The following is a 20,549-nucleotide window of genomic DNA, read 5'->3' as shown; positions in this document are numbered from 1 at the left end:
TGATGTTCGTTACCAAAATCTCATCGATAACGCAAATTTGTATATTCCATGGTGATGCGAATTCGTACAGCGATGAGCGATGTAATCACATGATGATTGCACAGCAGGAACGTAAAAGTTAAAAACAGACACGATTTATCGTTGTACTGCTTTCTTTTACGTGCTTCTACACTCTGTGTTCCGACGATTAAAATTCCTTTAGACACCAATTTTGCAACATAAAATGACAGATTTATCGAACCAGAAACTTTTCCATATTTCTCTATGTTCTACGGTTACAGAGTTTGGAAGGTAGCGATAAATAATCGAGCAAGTTTCAAGGTACGGGGATTAATCCCTCTCTCCCTCTCTCTGTCTCTCTCAGGACGCTAAGAAGATCCTATGGGTGATGTAGAAGAGGGTAAAAAACGTGATACTAATACGCACCTCGTTAACGCCACGCACGATGGCCCTCATCGTCGCATTTCGCGGCCCGTCCACGGTCTTTCCGTCGTCCGTCGGTCCCCAAGAGGCGCTATAAATGTCTATGAGGTCAGGTTCGTGTCCCATGCTGTTAGCTTCGATCAGGTCGGTCATGTAAGGCTGATCCAACATTCGGATCCCAGCGACTTTCGAGTCGTAAGCTACGCCCACGCCGCAGACGCCGTTGTCCCGGGCTGCTGCCACCTCGCCGGCGCATCTGGTTCCGTGGCTTTCAAGAAAAATAACACCTTAATTAGACCCGCCGTGTCTGCGTGACAGGGAAAATGTTTTTACTACAGATTCTCCGTGCTGGGAATCTGGATGTCGATTATCGGATGATTAGCAGCGATTAGAGCGTGTAAATCGAATTGAAGAGACTCGATTAGTTCGTGGATCTGGATTATCAGAGTTCGTAGAAACGTTAGAGCGAGGAATTTCATAGAGGGAAAAACGAACTATCGTTTTCCTCCTTCGAATCGTCTACACGGTAGTCCTCTTTCGGTTATTCGTTGCTTGTGCAACGCTGAAGGCAATAAATTGGTAAAGAAACAAGACGGGTGAAATGAAAACAAACGATGCACGAGATTTAAAAAGTTCTTTCCCTGTTGGTTCATCGCAATCACGAATAACGTATCGCCACGAAACGGATACAATCCTCTTAAATGAGAATTTATGAGCGATCGCGTCACAAGCGTACTCGCGTCGCGAACTCAAGAACAGTCAAAGGAACGCCATAGTCGATACCTGAAAGAACGTTTAATGAAAATTTTATTGCGGCAAATTTGCCGTTGGAAAATTACCAAGAACGTTTACCGCTTAATAAGCTGCCTTTATTGCTGTGTACGTCAGGTTGAAACAGCTGCGAACTGAACAAGCGCATCTGGTACCAGAGGTACCGCAAATGGGCCACGACAAATACGATTTTATTATACAATCCGTAGCCAAGACGATCTACAATTGCCTGTGATAACATGCCGCTGGCGTTTATAACCTTTGTATTTTCTAATTAAAACAAAATTAAATGAATATTCCCTATTACATGGTATCCCTTCGATTCGAGCTATAGAGCGATATTCATTCGAATCAAATTAATTCCCATCTCAATGGTTAAACGATCATTTGTCGTGTGACGTCTTCGCCATTAAATCTCGGCCAAGCGGGTTAAATTACACCCAAAGTAATTAACGAAAGGACGAGTGGAACAGCAAGTCACGACGATCTTTGAATATACCGTGCGACTGAACTAAAAAGCGGGGAAGCCGAGACACGGCTATTTATCATAGAAATTAATCAAGCAAAATTCAAATTAATAATTAATAATAATTACAGAGAACAGACAGCGTTCGTTAGAAGTTTGATGACATTCAAAATTTTATCAGGCTCGTCTTCTCAAAAATTTTAAGGATGCAATACGTTCCTTAACTTACATTCCATCTTTGATTTTCTCTTCTAAAAGTCCATCTATCGTGAACACGGGCGGAACTACCAAACGTCTGATCAAATACTCCTCAAAGCAATACCGCGTGACTATCAGTTTCGCTGACGACAAACGGATAAAGCATGCGACACGATATTGCATTGAGCAAGTGGAGGCGCAAACGAAGCGTTCAGAAGACAGAAAGCGACCTGCTGAAAGCTTCGCGTGTACCACGATACAGCGGAGATATTGGGAAAGACGTGGAATCTCGCGATTCTCGAGTCCAAGTCGCGACGCAAACGTTCCAACGAATTTTATCGTTCGCTTTATCACGCCCACTCGATTCTCTTTCGTCACGTTCCTGAAAGCTTTAGAGTCCAGCTTTATTACAGCGTTCTGATTGAGCCAATAAAATCGAGTAGTGCACGTCATAAAGAGGATATGAACGACTTTGTCGCAGACGTATCAACGTCCAAATCGAGGCGATCACCGTGAAACGCCCGTCTCATTTTCCATCAAGCTTTTCACACACACACACACATACACACACAGAGTAAGAACGATGAATTACGTTAAGACGGGGTCATGGTGTAATGCCACATCGGATTGACAAATTCCTCGTAGAGACGGTGCAGAAAGCGTTTTAATCAATTCTTCGTTTATTCGCTGAATAAACTCATTTCCTTCGATTAAACGAAGAATCGAATTATAGATACGCTCGCTGAATATACGAAACGAAGCGTGATTCGTTAAATTCTTCGCTCCGTTGGGAAATTCAGTGAATCATTAATAGAGTTGTGGACGATTGTCTAGAAGTTCTTTCTTGATGAACTTGTTCCAACAGAGATCCATGTTTCTCTGTCGAAATATGCAAAGCGGAAAGGTTAAAGGGGAAAGATTCGACAGAGAGATATTTGAGAAACGAAAAATGTTTCATCTCGAAGGACGAGTACCGATGGAAAATAGGCAACTCGTATGATAAATTCCCTTACTGAGATACTTTATAAGAACGCTGGGCGAGAAACGCTTTGAGTAGAACCGTTCGCTCATCGTTTTAGGCTTTTCACGGTATTTATTCGAGGTAGAAAGCTCTTGTCAACGGCAGGAACTCGCAGAAATTGCTGGAAAAAGATTGCGTAAGCCATCGCGGGAAATAAATGATGGGTTCATGGAAACATTTTTACGTAAGAGATACGACCGCTCGACAGCTGTGCTATGGGAATTATGGAGAATAATTCTCCAAGTGAAATTAAAATAAACAGTGGAATTGGAAAAGAAATACATTAGTCTCCCTCGTCGTGATGTAGGAGGTTTTTGCGTCAAGCTACGCGATCAGTTTCTTTCCACCGTTTCATCGGATCCTCCTATCGACTTTAAATGTAAAACCGAAGAAAGGGCCGTTCTTTTCGATTCGCTAACTGAAAAGTCCATTTCTCGGTATCGAATAAAAAGTTTCATCGATTTGTCCCGGCTGCAACATCGATATCCTGTTCCTTGCCTTCTTCTCGGTGACCAGTGTCACCTTCGATCACCGTGGAAAAACAACATAGAGTTGAAATAAAAACTCGAAACAATTTCCCAACGTTAATAACCATCTACCCCAGCGTCCACGCTAATTGCTATCCGGTAATCATTAATTACGCGATCGTGCCGAGCTTTCGCGTTTCTCTCAAGTTATTGTTAACCAAGGCCACAACCCCTTTCTAATCTTGTTAGTAAAAATAGCCGGTTGTACCTTATATAGGAAATATTTAATCCTGTAAACTTCGTTAAAATTCCACTCTGTAGATTGCAGCTTCACGGTAATACGGATTTTGTATCATTTTACTCACCTATTGAACCAATCGTCGGTATATCGTGGATACGGATAAGGATCGTTACTGCTGAAGTCGTAAGAAGCTTTGGCGTTCTAAAACATACGAAGGATTTTTCTTTAGTTTCGTTGAATCTTCCAACGAAAATGGTATCCTATTTCCTGATTACAAGGAGAATTCTAGGAATTTAAAATTGATAAAAGATCGACAACCTACGGATTTCCATCCCACGCCAATTCTTTTTTCTCATTTTAAGAAGATGAAATAAAAATACGTTACGACAGCAATTCGATTGGTAAGTATAACACGCCGGGGAATCGATATTGGTCTGAGTAGCGATATTCTTTAAGATGAAAGTTTCCTGGAGCTTTTCCAATGGATGAGAAGGTGAAGGAAATACGCTTATTTGTTCTTTCGTAACGTAACTTTTATGTGACCGCACTGCTGAAAGTTTCATCTTTGTAATTTCTATTTGTTATTTCTATTTATTTACTGCGCATTCTAAAAATTACATTCTGGTGTTATCGACTGGGAATTATCCTTTTTGTTACTGTCATCCATGTTGTCGATCAGATCATGACATTATTTTATTTTATCCGACTGAGAATCGAATTCTTGTTCTCCAGGTTGATAAGCAGTAGTTCTCTCAACATTGTCATTACAATGTTCTTCATGTCAGCTTTTCCTTTTACACGGTTCTTCCAAGCTTATGCCACTTCTGTCATGACAAAAATATTACTAATATTTCATGGGTAATCTCCTCGTTGCTCTTCATAAATATCACGTTGTCAAGGGAATTTTTCGCGCATAAAATATCTCGCAAATTTGTACAACGATAAATCAGAATAAATCTCCGACAAAAATGACTAGACTTGTTGGCTTCATTAATTAATCGAACACAGAACCCAGTGACATAATTTGCGCAGCATAGGAATTCTTTCCTATTAATTTTACACCCCATAAATTCCTCGTATCCACAGAACGTCGCTCGACTATTAATCTTCGTCTTGAAAACTGCCCCTTCGGTTCATCCCTTCGTTCTTTCCAATCCCCTCCCATGTTTCTCCTCCCGTTTCACGTCCATATCACCTCATTTTTTACCCTCTAATTGAATGACATTGATAAAAATTCCAGAATCTTTAGATGTTTTAGTATAATGGCCCGACTTAACACTGACAAATTCATTGTCGTTCCTGTCATAAAAAGCACTCGACCAAACTTTATTAAATTCGCTCCATCGAATTCCTTCTTTCTTATCTACGAATTTATCCCTCGACGACGTTGAACGACGCGGTGAACATTGTATCAGGATGAAATAGTAATTAGTTTGCCGGTTTTTATGCTGGAAAATTCCATCCTTTGTCATTTAACGTCCAGCCAACTTTCTCCCCTTATTGTCTCCTCCCTCATAAAGTTGACAACGAGCCTCTGTGACACGTGGGTGCTGCATTGTCTGTCCGCCTTTCAGCCTCCGATCTTTGGAAAAACCCTGAGAAACTTCACCCATTTATTATCTTTTCCCCCTTCACGTGTTCACGACATCTCTGCTGTTTTTATTCATGAAACGTTTCCACTGACTGTTTGCTTTAACTATATTCGACATCAACTCGACATCCCAGCACATAGGTTGAGCGCTCGTCGTCGCCGCGAAACAAAATAATTCTACGTCGCTGTTATCTGCCAAGTACATCTGCCAAGTATTTGCTGTAATTTCTTGTAATTCTTCCACTTCTCCTTCAGCATCATTCGACACACGTTATCGTCCTCTTTAACTAACCGCTTTTAACGCGCTGACTTTCTTGTTCCTGCAAGACATCGAGTAGATCTCGAGGAGCTAGCTAAGCTACGTGATCTGAATCGAACGTACCAGAGACTTCTGCACTCGGAAACTCGTGGCCAAGACAGCTCGTAAAACAGACTGTTCTTTCGCGAATAATGGAAATTATGTCCCTCCTCTGTCTTCGTTTATTCTCCGTAACACGTACGTCGTCGCCTTCGACGGACAATCTTTCAACTTGCAAGGCAACGACGTTTTTCTAGAGGCGCGTACTCGTCAGCAAATATGCTCGCTATCGATGCTTTCAAGATTTTTGTAAATGCCTCGTAATAAGACAAAGTTATTGGAATCAGAAGGATATTTCAGTCCAGCCGAGCAATTTCGCCAGATTTCGTTGCGAATAATTTCCAAACGATCTACATTTGAAAACAGATTAACATTCGTCATTACATGGCGTGACAAACGATGAAATATATCGCGTACGTTGAAGATTCAGCGGCTCTAGCTTTCTACGAGGATAGAATTTCCACTCGTTAAAACGATAGAAGTTGATATTCTCTCGTCAGTTGTAATATATCGCCGTAGTAATAATTGCATTTTAACTAACAAATCGCAACAGCCGAAAAATGAAAACGTTCTAAACGTTCGTAATTGTCCCTGATAGATCTGAAGGTGCGTTATCCAAGTCGTGCGATACGTTTCCCTGTGATTTTCCATTGGGTCGGGTTTCATTTCCCAGGACAAAGACCGCTGGTAAAGACACCTCGTCGCGTTGATTAACGACGTTATACCGGGGAACAATGGCCGTCTGCTCGAGTAGATCCTGGGTAGGACATCAGTGCGACGACTGCCACAAAATGGACGCTCCGCGGATTTTTATCGTCGCCCGTTCGTCGTGATAAAATGGTTACGAACTCGATTTGAATTTCAACGCGTGCGATTCAGTATATGCTAATGTACCTTATGAATGTGTTGCGGTTACAATAGAACGCCACCGAGATGTGGCAGCAAACGCGTTGAAAGGAAGGTAAACAGAATGATCTCCCACGCAATTTTTCAACCTTTCAGACATCGACTTTATAACGAATTTCTACAATATGTGTCCGGAGTATTCGCTTGAACCACGGTTACGTACAATAATCACCATACTTTCTTCTTTTGCGTATAGTGATCGTACTTACGTAGTTGTATTTTAGATCCGGATGCATGTAGTCGACCCCTGGAACAAAAATAAAGAACCGACGTTTTCAAAATGGAATACGTAATCCGGTAGACCAAGGAATGGAAACACTAGAGATACTTGAAGATTACGCCAAGTCCATTAAAAGTTTCCGTGGGCTAATCATTCGAAGAGAGCTTTAAGCCCGAGTTCCGTGTAAAGATGAAGCTTCTCTTGCGACACGACTGACCTTTTACTTTATGATTTCATCAGCGTATTCTCCAACGTTAGATATTTACATATCACGTTTGATGGGAAAGACTGAAATACTTTAAAGTCTTATAACGCGGAGTTAGTATTCCATAGTCTTATAACGCGGGATTAAAGCTGTTTCCGCTGAACGTTAAAACTTATTAATTAATATAACTTAAAATAATAAAATAAAATATAAAATACAATTAAAATAAAATAAAACATAATTAATATATCATCGTGAACCATTCAGATTGCTTCGTATTTTACCGATACTTTCATCATAGTCGAGTCTCGATACGTTGCTAATCGAATTTCCAAATTTTTCGCGTTATCCATATGATATAGATATTCGTAGAAAAATGTGTATATTCAAGTATCGAAAATTTTCATGAAGTACCATAGATTTAACATACACGAGATATAATTGGAGTTTCTACGACTATTGACTCGCGAATTGATGAAATTCCTGATCGTTAATCTTCTAAATCCACGAAACAACGCTTTATTCACCGAATATTATACAATTCACTTTATTCGAACAGATTACCGGAAGATTAGAGCGAAATGATCGAAGTCGACCAAATAATGGAGCAATTTGTTTATCTAAAGTATCAACGAGTTTCGTGCGGCGTTAAACTCGTAATATTGCGTGGTCGACAACGCTAACGGCGGGATATTATCGCTATGTTTGCCGAACGATGACTGTCGGGCGAAATCGATAGAACCGAGGTAAAGCCGTAAAAGGCTAAAATCGTTAACAAGCTGTATCACGAGATATCGCAGATTACAGTTTAACAGAGACGATATCGAGGCTCTGGACTTAATAAACGATCGAGATTGGCCATCAGTTACACGCCTTTCTATCAGGAACTATCGATTGCTATTTACAGAATGGGAATTCTTCGTTAATAGCGAAAAATCCTCTTTCTTCGGAAAAAGCAACAAAATACTCGAGCACTCCTAATTTCGAGATATATTCAATTCTTATGAAACGTTTAAATAAAATATTCTCTCTACTACTGTAACGTCTAATTACATCGTAAAAGAATCATACCTAATTCAGTCATGAAGTTATGAACGTCATAACAAATGTTTTTATAGCATCGTTTAATTTTCATTGGACGATAAGCAAAGATATGAATTATTTTTTGTGGCATTAGTTTAACTATGTTGTGAGTTTAGTTTCTGACTACCAGCAAATGCATTATTATCTTAGAAGTCGATGAGTGAAGTTATGACTGGCTCAATTGCTATATCACGAACAGCGATGTGGCGAAATTGTTATTTACCACGAAACGAAGTTTGTATTTTCAGAACGTTCAGTCCATACATCAACTGCCAGTGTAAATCCAACTTTTATTTGAACGTAGCGACTTCGATATATGATCCAATAACAGCCACACTAAAAAAAGGAAATAAAAAAAAAAGAAAGCAAGAAGTCGTTGAAAAGTAACAAAAAAAAACGAAAATCCATAGGCAAACGATGGAAACGCATATCTGTTCGTTCAATGTTCGCGAGTGGAGCACTGTTGCGATACCGAATAACAAATATTTTGCACAGAATCCAATCGGATATCAAGCTGGTCCATCCTTATTTATTCAAAAACGATAACTCGTTGAGAATCGGTTTCCAAAAATTGTTTACAGCAATGTAAAGAATAAAAAAGCCACGAGATGTCGAGTTTCGTGATTTTATAACCGAACAGAGCGATAGGATCATCACAGAATGTATCATCACAGAACTGGGTTTGTTACATCGATTTTGATCCACTAGCTATCGGCTATCGCTGAAAATCCCTCGTCTCTGTATGAAACAATGTACGATACGTACGATTCAATCAATCCACGAAGTCCAAATACAGGTTTCTCTTCGTGTTTCGTTCGCGTACATTAATATGCATGTTGCTAAAACGATTACCATTGTATCCTTGTTATCACGTTTATGGAAATAGACTAGAAGAATTTACAAAAAAGATTTACTACCCAGTTATCTTCTATTCTGCACGATACCAGTGAAAGCTATTTTCCACAAAAGATTAGAAACGAATATTAGAGTATACGAGGAAACAGTGTATAACGATAATTAATGAAGCTATGTCGCGATAGCACCAGTAACTGATTACCTAGTAATGCTAGTCGACGTGCAATTAATACAACCAACCTCGGGAATACAAGACATTCATGCGTCGCGTAATTTAAGTTAAAACGTTTTCTGTTAATGAGATTTCCAGATGCCACGGGTAAAATTATGCCCGTTAAATCGCGCCAAATCGTCCTACGTATCCGTATCTACATGACCTAGAAAATACGTGTAATATGTATATGTAAAATAGTGATAATCCACTTCCGTGATATCGTAAACGCTGCATTTCTATTCCAGTGTGAAAATCCAATAATACATTTGAAGTGATATCTAAATAGTTTTAGCAAGTATGTTATACAGTTCGGCAGAAGTGTATAAATACACTTAAATAAGTGTATAAATAAAGTGAAGGAAATATAATCGACAAGAGAAATAGAAAGATTGACAAAACTCGAACCGGAAAGAACGCTACAAAATGCTACAAAATGTAATACGGTGCAACAGAGAAATGGCTGCAACAAAGACGAGAACCAAAGGAACGAAACGATCAGCAAATACAGTAGCAGTAAGAGTTAGCTATAAGAAGATGAAATTAATGGTACTATTACGCCATTATCCAAATAGTTTAAAATAAAGAAATCCAAGTGGAATCTCACCATCGTCCATTATAGCTGTGGTAACGTTTTTTCCAGTAACACCCTGAGCCCAGGCTGCCTTCACGTTCAAGTCTAACTTCGCTTTGCCACCGTTTTGTCCAGTGTTCTTCAAGTACCATTGATATTGGAAGAACGGATCCGACGGATCTCTATTACCAGGATTCATTTGACTCATTTGGTACGGTGGCACGAGATTATCCACGCTGAGAGGTTTATAGCCTCTCTTCACCCTCTTGAATCCGGGTTGTTGCACCGCTGTGTGCACCTAAAACATTTATTCGAATCCACCCTTACACCAACGCTAGAACTCCGACCCCTCGAAAATGCCAAGTAGTTAATTTCTCTTTTACGAGCTTCGTCGAATGATTAATGGACGAGATCATAAATAGTCAGAATGGTCAACAGAAAAAGGGTAAAATAGCGATAAAATGGTAACGGGAACGTCAAATATTTCCCCTCGGTGGAAACCAAACGTTTTTCGAGGAGGATAAACTACAGCAAGAGGAATGCGTCTAAAGACAGATTTCGCTCGTTTTCGTTTGACATTTTCCTATGACCATTTTTCTATGACCTGAAGCAAACAATGGGAAAATAATGACTGTTTGGTTAGAGTTTCTCGCGTTCTCAGAATCGAGTAAAAGGGTCGGAAAACGGATATAGAACGATGGAAATTTATGAAAGTATAATAAAAAACGGAACGTTCTCTGCGAAGTGATCGATGACAATATCGCGGCCGCACTCCACGCGATTGAACAATCGTAATTTACCCGATCAATCTGTTCCCTTTCCAATTATACCCTCCATGTCGCTGGAAGTTACGTATTCATTTACATTTATATCGGTAGTCCGGACGAGGCTTTTCAAACCGAGTTCCACGTATCCTCCCACGAGCCAAAGAATACGTTCCTTTGGACTTTTCAAAGCGACCTCCCGTGAAAGCTATTATTCGAAATGCTACATTGATTTTTCTAAAAGACGATAACAATCTTTTATCGATGAAATTTACGGCGAACGGTTAAAGGGACGCTTTGAGAGTGAAATTTCAGCCTTGCGAATAATAAATGTGATATAACGATGGAACGAAAATTCTATGAGAAAAAAGAAACGATAAAAACCCGGTATATTTCAAGGAATCACTTACCAACGGATCCACTTTCAACCTTCTCATGTGAGGTACAGATCTCTTGTTCCTTGCGTGTGGTAGGGCTTTATGAACGAAGTGATATTCCGTTTGGCTGCCCAATACCTACACAGACAGGAGAACAGCAATTTATATTCGCTGCCACTTCGTTTCGTGTCACTGGTACGTTGCCTCGATCCAATTCTTGTAAGATAACGGAAGACAATTTTTATTCGATTACGCGATGAACATTCATCGACACGTAATAAGAAAGCGGTTCCAGTTGTTCAATCGTATGATCATCTCTCGAAGAAATGGAAACGACAAACAACTAGAGAAGAAACGGCGAGACAGTTGGTTGGTTAAAGGTGACTTGGCAAGCTCGTTACCGTCTTTCCATCATCTTGGAAGGAGCAAAAGGATTCTAAGTGGCCGGACGAAGTGAAATTCACCCGTTGCTTCGCAAAAATTGCTCGATATACCTTAATCCAGACCGGATGTGCGAGTAGGAGAATCCTTTCGAAACGTCGATTCGCTTAGGATATTGGAACACGTAGGTAAATAACGTGATCTGATCGAATTATGCGGAAGCGAGTTAACGTCGAACCATCGTTTCGACGATCCACTCGAGCCAATTACGGACAGATTAAGTCACCTCGGTTACGGTACGGTCTGTTATCGGATTCATAAATTATTTATCCCTCCCAATCGTTAATTCGTCTGTTCTAGCTGATTGGAAAGAGGAAACGGTGGGACACGGAGAGAGAAAGGAAGAAGGGGAATAAAGGGAAATAAATAACGGAGAGAAGAACAGAGAAAAGAAGAAAGGGAGAACAGTAAAGAACGAAAATGTAGAAAGCAGAGAAGTATCTTTTCCTGTTGATTCCACGACTCAACTGCTTATACGTTATCTGAGCTTTTCACAAAAATTAGCTATTAAAACGCTTTTTAAATTTGAAAGAATACTTATATATTTTTTGATGAAACGCTTACGAAGAGAATAACTAATAGCCGATATCCTCTGAAATCGAGAAACTACACACGTTCGCTCCAATCCAATAATACCAGTTCTCACGGGACACGCGACACACCTTGCATTTAAATCACTCGTTTGCTAACAATTTTATCAGAATCGAGGAAGAATGAAGTAAAATTTCAATCGCATTTTAATCCTCCTATTTTACTATTAAAATAATCTTCGCTCATATACTCGAGAAATCCGATCGCTGTTCGATAATTCGATACAAAGAATTGCCGTGGCAAAGTTGAGAACTTTAACAAGAAGGAAAAGATTACAACGAGAGGCTAACACGTGGACGATATCGATGGAGGCCTACACGTGACCATATCACAGGATATCTCATTATTGATGATATTGGAATCCTCGTACATATAGGTGTCTTGAGTCGACGCATCTTATTCCATTCCATATCCCATTCCCGATACACAGCCACCTTCCAATGCTACTTATTCGCGTACAAGCTCGATTCTAACTCAAGGACTAGTGCAATTTTCTGTAAAAGCCATCGACGAATTTCTCTCCGCATGATGCTAATGAAAAACTACAAACTACTTGGAAGCTTTAAAAAGTATTGGATCGTCCGAAAGGTTTCTTTCGTTTCATAAGGCGATAATAAATGAACAACAATTTCTGTTTTATATTATTTTATCGAATTAGGTATGATCCATTTTGTTATATTTCTATTATTACATATTCGTGCGTAATTCAATAAACTAATATAAAAGAAAAAACATTGTGCGTCTATTATTCTCTTATAAAACGAAAGAAACTTTCCGGGCAACCTAATATTAGTTACTAAACACGTGTTGTTATGAAAAAAAAATTGTTCCTGTAATTTTGAAAAGGGGGAAAAAGAACAGAGAAGAAGAATATTTCGAATCGTGATTGCTTTTGAAATCTAGCGTGAAATTTAGCTTTAGAAACTACAACAGCTACTGTAACGAATATTAACTGACACTCGAAATAAAATCCTGGTCGTGATAATTTAATACGACCCACGTTATGAAAATTCTTCGTTAATCGCGTTATACGAGTCATCTTCCATTTTCAAGCTTCAAAGAGATTCTTTCTTTTCTTTTTTTTTCTTCCATTCAAACAGCGAAATCCCAGTTTCCTCTGAGGTACGAGGAAAGGAACAGACGAGGGACATATTTTTTTAACAGACTGGAAGAAATTAATGGGGTGGAGAGATAGATGGAATGGCAGATCGATCGAGCAATAGACTCCGGTAGCTTTTTCGGTAAAAGGAAGGTGAACCGCGACGAAGAGAAACCAGGGACCGGCAGTGTCTTAGCATCCAGTTCTCGGCTCACGATATTCAATTTCCATGCGTGTGTCGCGTCATGGTTACCCTGCAGTCGTTTCCGATCAAAAATAACAACAGCGCGATCGATGCTCCGCAAGAGTCGATATCGAACCGAGCTACTTCGTTAATTACGCGGTTCCTCGGCAACTATCAATGCTTTACCGCCGTTTGTAAATTTCCTTGAATATCGACAGGTGAAGATACAACGAAGCAACGTTGATTAACGATGCACTAACTTTCCGGTAGGATACTTGTCGCGAAGTTACTTACAACGTGAAAGCGTTGATTCGTATCGAAGAGGAGATCAAAGGCGATCGTCGCTCGATGCCACGAATTTGTAAGATAAATAACGCGGTAAATGGTAAGAAACTTTCGTATGTAAGTACGATCACCAGCCGAGGCAATATCCAGACAAATCTGTTATCCGAGAAACGTGATGGTTGTCGCGAATTCCAATATCAGGAGGCGCGAATACGCGTAGGACGTCAACGAGAGGTCGGTGGAAAAGAATTTTCTCATTTTGACGCCGATTCTCGTGCATCGCTGCTTTTATCCTGAACTCTGTGAAACCATGTTTTCAATGAAACGGGTTATGATACTTTTATAAAAGAGGAGATTTAGGTAAGTCGCAACAACGAAAAGATAAATCGCCTTCTTTCAAACTCCGATGTTTCAGTGCGTATACGAATTTGATCGTAACAAAGTTCTGTTTTTTCATATTCGTTTGAAACATTTTCATACTCCTTTTCACTTTTTCTTTCACAGACGATTCTATTTTGGATTTAAATTTGTTATCTCTTTGAAATTTATTGGGAATTTATTTCCATACAGAGTTTCTGGAAAAAAAAAGCAACTTCGTTTGAGTCCGCTCGTTGCAGATGGATAGGTTCAACACGTGCAGCACCGAGAGATTAGAATTCTATAGCGATGCAACGCCTTTGAAATCCTCAGTGACGATGAAGCTCTCTACGAACGTACAATGACGCTTCTAACGCTTTAATGGAGAAACATATTGCGTGCATCCCGGATTTTCGTCGACCCTATGTTATTTAATCAAGCTCCACTTCTGACGAAACAGAACCCGCCAGATGACCGATCAATCTGGGTGGACTTTATTTGGGTCAACGAATCTACCTGTTCCATTAACTGTCCTATTTTTACCATCGTAAGAGAATTAAAGCGCAATATTTCCTTAAATATATCTGTCAAATTTCTTTACATTACAACTATCCAACTTAATTTTCTACTTCTCTTATTCAATAAAAAAAATCTTAGATATATAATCGATGCAAAATATTTTCCAGCTTCCATGTAGATTTTCAGTCTTGTTTTAAAATATAATTAACAACAATCGAATCTCGCTACGATACTAATAAAATTTCAAAATGGTCTGTCTAATACACGTGATATGTTGATAAAAAAAAGTAAAACTTTAATACGTCGCTGTATTTATATCGCGTGTTTAGATACGCTTTACAGATCGGTAATTTAGTGTTCGAAAGGATCGCCTATATTTTAATGCAGAAGAAAAGAAGGAAATAGAGGATAAAGCAGGATTCTGATAGAAATAGACGTTTTATCTCGAGAGACATAGTACCATAATGTAGAACTAGTCGCCTCTTAATCGAGTTTAGCCTGGGCTACACGTGTCACGTAATCTAATTAGCAAACGTGCACCAAGTGCGTAACATCGAACACAACATTACGTTATTATACATACGTTCACCGGATAAACCTTTCCCTTCAGCCACGGCTATCGCATATAGATACGATTTATCGAGCCGACGCGACGTTGTATTGGAAGCGTGCGTCGGCGAAGCTCGTGCGGTCAGCCCGAGCGAAGAAATATGGAAGCCAGCCGCTTTAATTTTCCCTACGGTTTATCGGAAACGTGGAAGCTTTTACACGACGTCGCGTCGTGTGAAACATCGTTACAAGCGTGCGAAGGTTAAACAGAAGGAAAAAATTGGAAGTCCGTGAAAACTTTTTCCCACTTAATCCAGTTAATAGATAGATAGATAGAGTTGAAAAATCAATTTAACCGCACCAATGCATAAACTATCCGCGTACAAAGAACATCTGGAGAAATATAAGCAAAGTACTAGAAAGCTGCCACCTTCGGTCACTGACAAGTTCAATAGATACTATACGAGAAAGGTTTCTTTGAAAATGCAGCGGATACAATGTACTTGCATTACGCAACTTCGGATAAGAGAACCAAGAAAAATGTTAATGTATACGTCTCTCGAAGCTCACAGTGGCAGAACACTGTTGTTAAAGGACATACGATAACCTCGATCTTCCATTTCCTACACAATTCTGGTACCATTCGTGACACATACGTATATTACATACATATACATATTAACAAAGTTACAGGAGAAAAGAGAAAGAGGAAGGAAAGTCCGCATAAACAACGTATGGTTAAGGAAGCGTGATGAACGTGTCTTGTTTAACATTACGATGTGTGCACAACTCCTACCGTGAAACACGTATAAAACGCGAAACGTTTTCGGATTACTGGTGCATGAATAAAGTACGTTTTCGATGCACTCGTCATCTCCAATTGTCTGTTTGACCTTACAAACTTAACTGCTGTGTGGGCGTTTTTGGATATATCACACATGCTAGACATACTTAGAAAATTACCCTTAAAATGTACTGTTTCGTCAGGAGAATGGAAATTGCTTCCAAAATCGAGCTATTAAGTTTTAACTATGAAAAGTGTCGCGCCCAGTTTCTACCATCAGGAAGAAGAGAATATTCCGACAAATAGAATTTCGGGAAATTTATATAAACTTGTATATACAAGCGGGAAGTAATTTTCTATTTAAAAAGGAAGAGGATATTCCGACGCCTCGAATTTCGAGAAATTTGTGGACGAATAGCAAGCAATTTCTATTTCGAAGTTAGGAAAAATCGAATGAAGAGAGAGAGAGAAACGAGTATTTTCTCCTATTTGTAGAATGTAGAATTTGAAACATAAATATGAAATCGAAGGTGTACAGAAATGGAAATTACGTAGTGAGATATTTTCGAAGAAAAATTCAAATGCAGGCACACGAGAAATTGGCCGAAAAATTAACAATCAGAAGCTTTAACATTTTCTCTTCTACAGCAATAATATCCTCTCATTTTTTAATATTCATAAAACGAAAACGATTTTACGTGTATCACGCAACTAATTAAGTCAACGGAACAAGGAAATAAACAGAATGATATTAAAATAAAAGGTCGAGCCATTAAAATCAAAAGAAATATTCCATTCCATTCCATCAGCAGGGTAATTATTCTTTGATCAAAGTTCAGGCATAACGAGATAGGAATCAGTTTATTCGGCAAACTTGCATTTCTTCGGCAACGTTACCTTCGTAAATTAACTGGCTCATAATTTTCGTTTGCTCGTTAAGAGTCTCATCTTCTCGATCCCAACGAAAGTTCGTGTGATTCCGGATACGAGAGTACTCGTTACGTATTTCGTAAGTTTATTTCCTATCCTTCCCGCGGAAACATTCAATCGCGCGCAAAATATAATTTAATTAACAACTTGTGTTGCAAAAATAACCATTGTAACGACCTATCGATGGAAAGATGGAAAGATGGACGTATTTACAAAATATGACTGATTTCATCGTAAATTGGACCAACGATCTTCGCATTGGCCAATTAATAAACCAGGTGCACGGTGTACGTAACTATGGAGATTAAAATGAATCGATTTAGCGTAATCATTCATCGTTGCATACGGGTAGTCACGACCAACACTTAAAGTATTGCGTTACGTACAGAGATAAACTTAAACTGTAATTCGGAATACTTTTATTGCTGGCTTACGTTTACGTATAACTAGACTGCGGATCTTTATGCAAATTCGTACTTTTATGAATACGATTAAAGCACTGGAATACATTTCGTTTTCATCGTCTAATGAGAAAAGTACTACGAAATGCGAAATACGAAGTTTAATATACTTGGATTTAATTAATCGATACTTAAACCTTGTAATAAATACAATAGCATGGTAGAACTTCTTGTAGCCAGTGTAGCTGGACGAATATGCTTGAACAATCGTTTATTTAAATAACAAAAACGATCGATGTCTTAGATTATATTTAACAATGTAGCCGATTGACAAAGCGATATGACGCTCGTTTACACTTGCCAAAGTGTGTTAACAAACATTTTCTATTAACGAAGGAGTACGATATAGTTGGTGGCAATGTTTCTATCGAAGTTTCCCTCAACCTGAGAACACGATTGCGTAAACGTATAGAGGAGATTGCCAGAGTTTGTGAACCGCGTTAAGTATAAAAGTTTTCCCTCTCTGTATCCGTTTTCTTCGGACTGTGACAACGAGAAACAACGAAGATGAATAAGGCTTCCGCCTTTTTCATATTTTTCCAAGGGTTTCGCACGAGTTTTACAACGATAAATCGAAAGGTTACCGGCGTTACCGCAACATTCCAATCGATCGACCTATTTAACATGATTATTCCACGCGGCTTCTCTCGGCTAATCTTTTTATTATTCGCGGGAGGGAAACTATCGCGTCTTCGTGAAGTTTCCTTGCTCTATGGAATCCGCTTTAAAAGGTATTCATAAGATGTTACGCAACGATCTATCAATACGTGACCCGAAAGCCTTTCGCTTGCTACTCCCTTTTTATTCCCTTCGCGACGATGAAAATCCGTCGTTACCAACGATGACAGTTCTAATCGGTGGCCGGTGGAGGCGATCGATCAACGTGATAATCCAGCGTGTACGTCACTGGACGATTAATCGTGTGAGACGGTCGGGAAACCCAACGATCAGATAAAACAACGTCACAGACCGTTGTAAATATGGCGTTCAAGAAGAAATCGATTCTCTGGAAACCGAATAAATTACATTATCTACACGACTACGGACTAACCATAGTCATATTCGCCAATCTTTGTCAATTGATTTTCTAGCCAATTGACTTTACAACCCTCCACGTTGGTTGTCGAACCCGAAACGAAATTTCCGATCGGCTGACTTTCAAAACCATTTAGAAATTCTATTTCACCGACTGTTCTACCAAGCAACTAACTACTCTTCGGTTAAGAAGATCATTCACCGATTGCTAGATGGCTAGATCGTAGACTGAACGGTATCTTAACACTTTACCGACCGATAGCCTATTAATCGGTATTTCGTCGCCGATGTTTACCGATCGATAGCCTATTAATCGGCTTTTTGTTGCCGACAATCTTTCTCATTATTTGAGCAGTAATTTGCTATTTAGTACCAAGGTACCTTGCTCAGTTGCGTCAGTTGCGTTGCTTTGTAAGCTCCCACAGTTTTATACCGATTCGAAAAACTTACCGTTCGCGATGAACGAAAAGAATGGTATTGGAGAGTCTAAGCCGAAACAGAGCCGGCGCCAGGGAGAATCTGCGACTAAGATACCGGTCGGACGTTGCTGAGATACCGGTCGGATGCCGTTGAATCGTTAGCGGTCGGTAAAGTGTTAACGAACGTCTTACCGCGTAGGACGACAGACAAATCTGATAATGTATTAGGTCGTCCGAAAAGTTTCTTTCGTTTCATAAGATGATAATAGATGCACATTTTCTGTTTTACATTATTTTATCGAATTACGTATGATCCATTTTGTTTTATCAAAATGAAGATCACAACGTTCGACAGATCAGGTTTCATATTTGTATAAAGACGCATCGTTGTAAAAGACGTGTCCGTAAAGGAAAGACACTTCTCGGACAACCTGATATTAAACGCAGGCGGAAACGTACGCGACAAGACGTATAAGATTACGCGGTGTCGTGAAACGTGAAATGGCGACATTAACAAACATAACATGTTATAACGAACTATTAATTAAGACGCGTAAATCTAAATCTGCCGCGTTTCAAGATACATGCAATTTCTCTAGGTCAACTTCTCGTGTTTCCTTTAACCGGTCTTTAAATATATGGAGGGCTGAAGATTATCATGCAGTAAGGCAAGATGTTGAGAATTTAGGTTTAGCCGTATACTCTGACTCTCTGAAGTATCTTGGCTCTAATTCCGCAATATAATACGTAACACAATACAATACATAAAAATATAACGAATTTTTTACAACGATAGAGGCGGAACGCTGTTTTATCAAAAATTACAATGGTCTGATTCACAGCACTCTGATTTTCAGCCTTCCGCATTTACTTACAAAATTAAAAAAGAGTCCCTTTAATCGAGGCATTATAGATATTACGGAACGAAAGAAAATGTTTGCCCAAACTTCTCGCATAAAGTCTCTACTATTCTAAACGATTCAATACTGGAAAGTTTCACGTTAAAAATGAGCGTAACGAAAGTTTGACTTATCCTCGATTATCGGAGATATAAAATACATCGCAATGCGGTGAACTGCTGCCTACACAGGTTACGAGAAATGCCTGGAAGCTCCGATATTTTGTTACTGCTCGTTAGCAGAAACAATTCTCGTTAGCTTCGGCCATCTACTAGGCAAAAATAAAACAGAATTATTCTTACTGACGATGATAAACGATAGCGTACGTTGAACTAAATGTTACAAGGTACGAACTGGGGCACAATTATCGGTGAACCGGTAACGAAACGAAGGAATGGACTTTTCCGTGACAAAGAAGAGCCAGTAACTTTCGTCCGACGAACCCAATAAAAGGAAATAACCTCTGGACGTCACACCGAGCTACGACTAACGCAATTTATCCGACAAGATAGACCCTTCCTCCAGCCTTCCGATTAGAAATTGTACCCTCGAGTAGCGTTTCGCAAGAACCAACGAAAATTTGAAACCTGCCTTCGCCGTCTTGTTAGTCGTTGGTTTTCCACCGTGAGAACTTTTCTCCTATTTTAATAGAACTTCGAGGAACATTCCTATCGTCGTAAAACGCCAGAAACGAAGGTTCTCCCCTTGTTTGAACCTCGCAAGAATATCTTTATCGTTACTCAATTTCATGCTTGTAATTACAGACTGCGGGCAAACTTCGTGGCGAAAAGGTTTTCTTATCGTCGAACCAATTAATTACTCTAACGTACATACCCGCTTTTTAATTGCGTGGCCTGTTACGCGCGTACCGTTAACATCCGGCAGGAATTTTTAGTTAAACTACCCTCGGAAGCGAGAAAATTCTCGGAAATTCATTCAACGAGATCACACGGTCCGAATTGAGTTCACGAATACACGTGTCCCTTTGACGAGCGCAAAATGAAACATCGTTTAACGAATAGTAATAAAATTAGTTTTCCAGAAAGGAAAAACATCTTAATATTTTGGCTCAGTCGTTGTTTGTAGCAACGAAAGGGAAAAGATTCGTCTGACGAGGGAATATTTCATTCGCAAAAGTTCTACCGTTTATAAATACTCGTAAATGGAAGTTATAGTCCTTTATTCGCTGTCGTTCGCTTTCGTCGAAAATATATATCGTTTTTCTGGTAAACGGACGCTCTTTATCGTGTAATGAAAGCAAAATA

General features: G+C 39.4%; 1 protein-coding gene across 1 annotated transcript in view; it reads right to left on the bottom strand.

Annotated features, from left to right (window-relative positions):
- Window positions 1-20,549, bottom strand: part of LOC117230983 (neuroendocrine convertase 2-like) — a 38,659-nt gene that overhangs the window by 16,103 nt on the left and 2,007 nt on the right. Inside the window, 5 exon segments of the mRNA XM_033488992.1 lie at window positions 427-691; window positions 3,712-3,788; window positions 6,652-6,689; window positions 9,624-9,888; window positions 10,765-10,869. Of these exon segments, the coding sequence (XP_033344883.1) occupies window positions 427-691; window positions 3,712-3,788; window positions 6,652-6,689; window positions 9,624-9,888; window positions 10,765-10,869 (750 nt within the window).

Source organism: Bombus vosnesenskii, unplaced genomic scaffold (genome assembly GCF_011952255.1).
Source record: "Bombus vosnesenskii isolate JDL3184/JDL3185 unplaced genomic scaffold, Bvos_JDL3184-5_v1.1 scf7180000013270, whole genome shotgun sequence".
In the NCBI taxonomy this organism is placed as follows: domain Eukaryota; kingdom Metazoa; phylum Arthropoda; class Insecta; order Hymenoptera; family Apidae; genus Bombus; species Bombus vosnesenskii.
The sequence above is the reverse complement of the archived record's forward strand: the minus strand, read 5'-3'. Positions and strand labels throughout refer to the sequence as shown.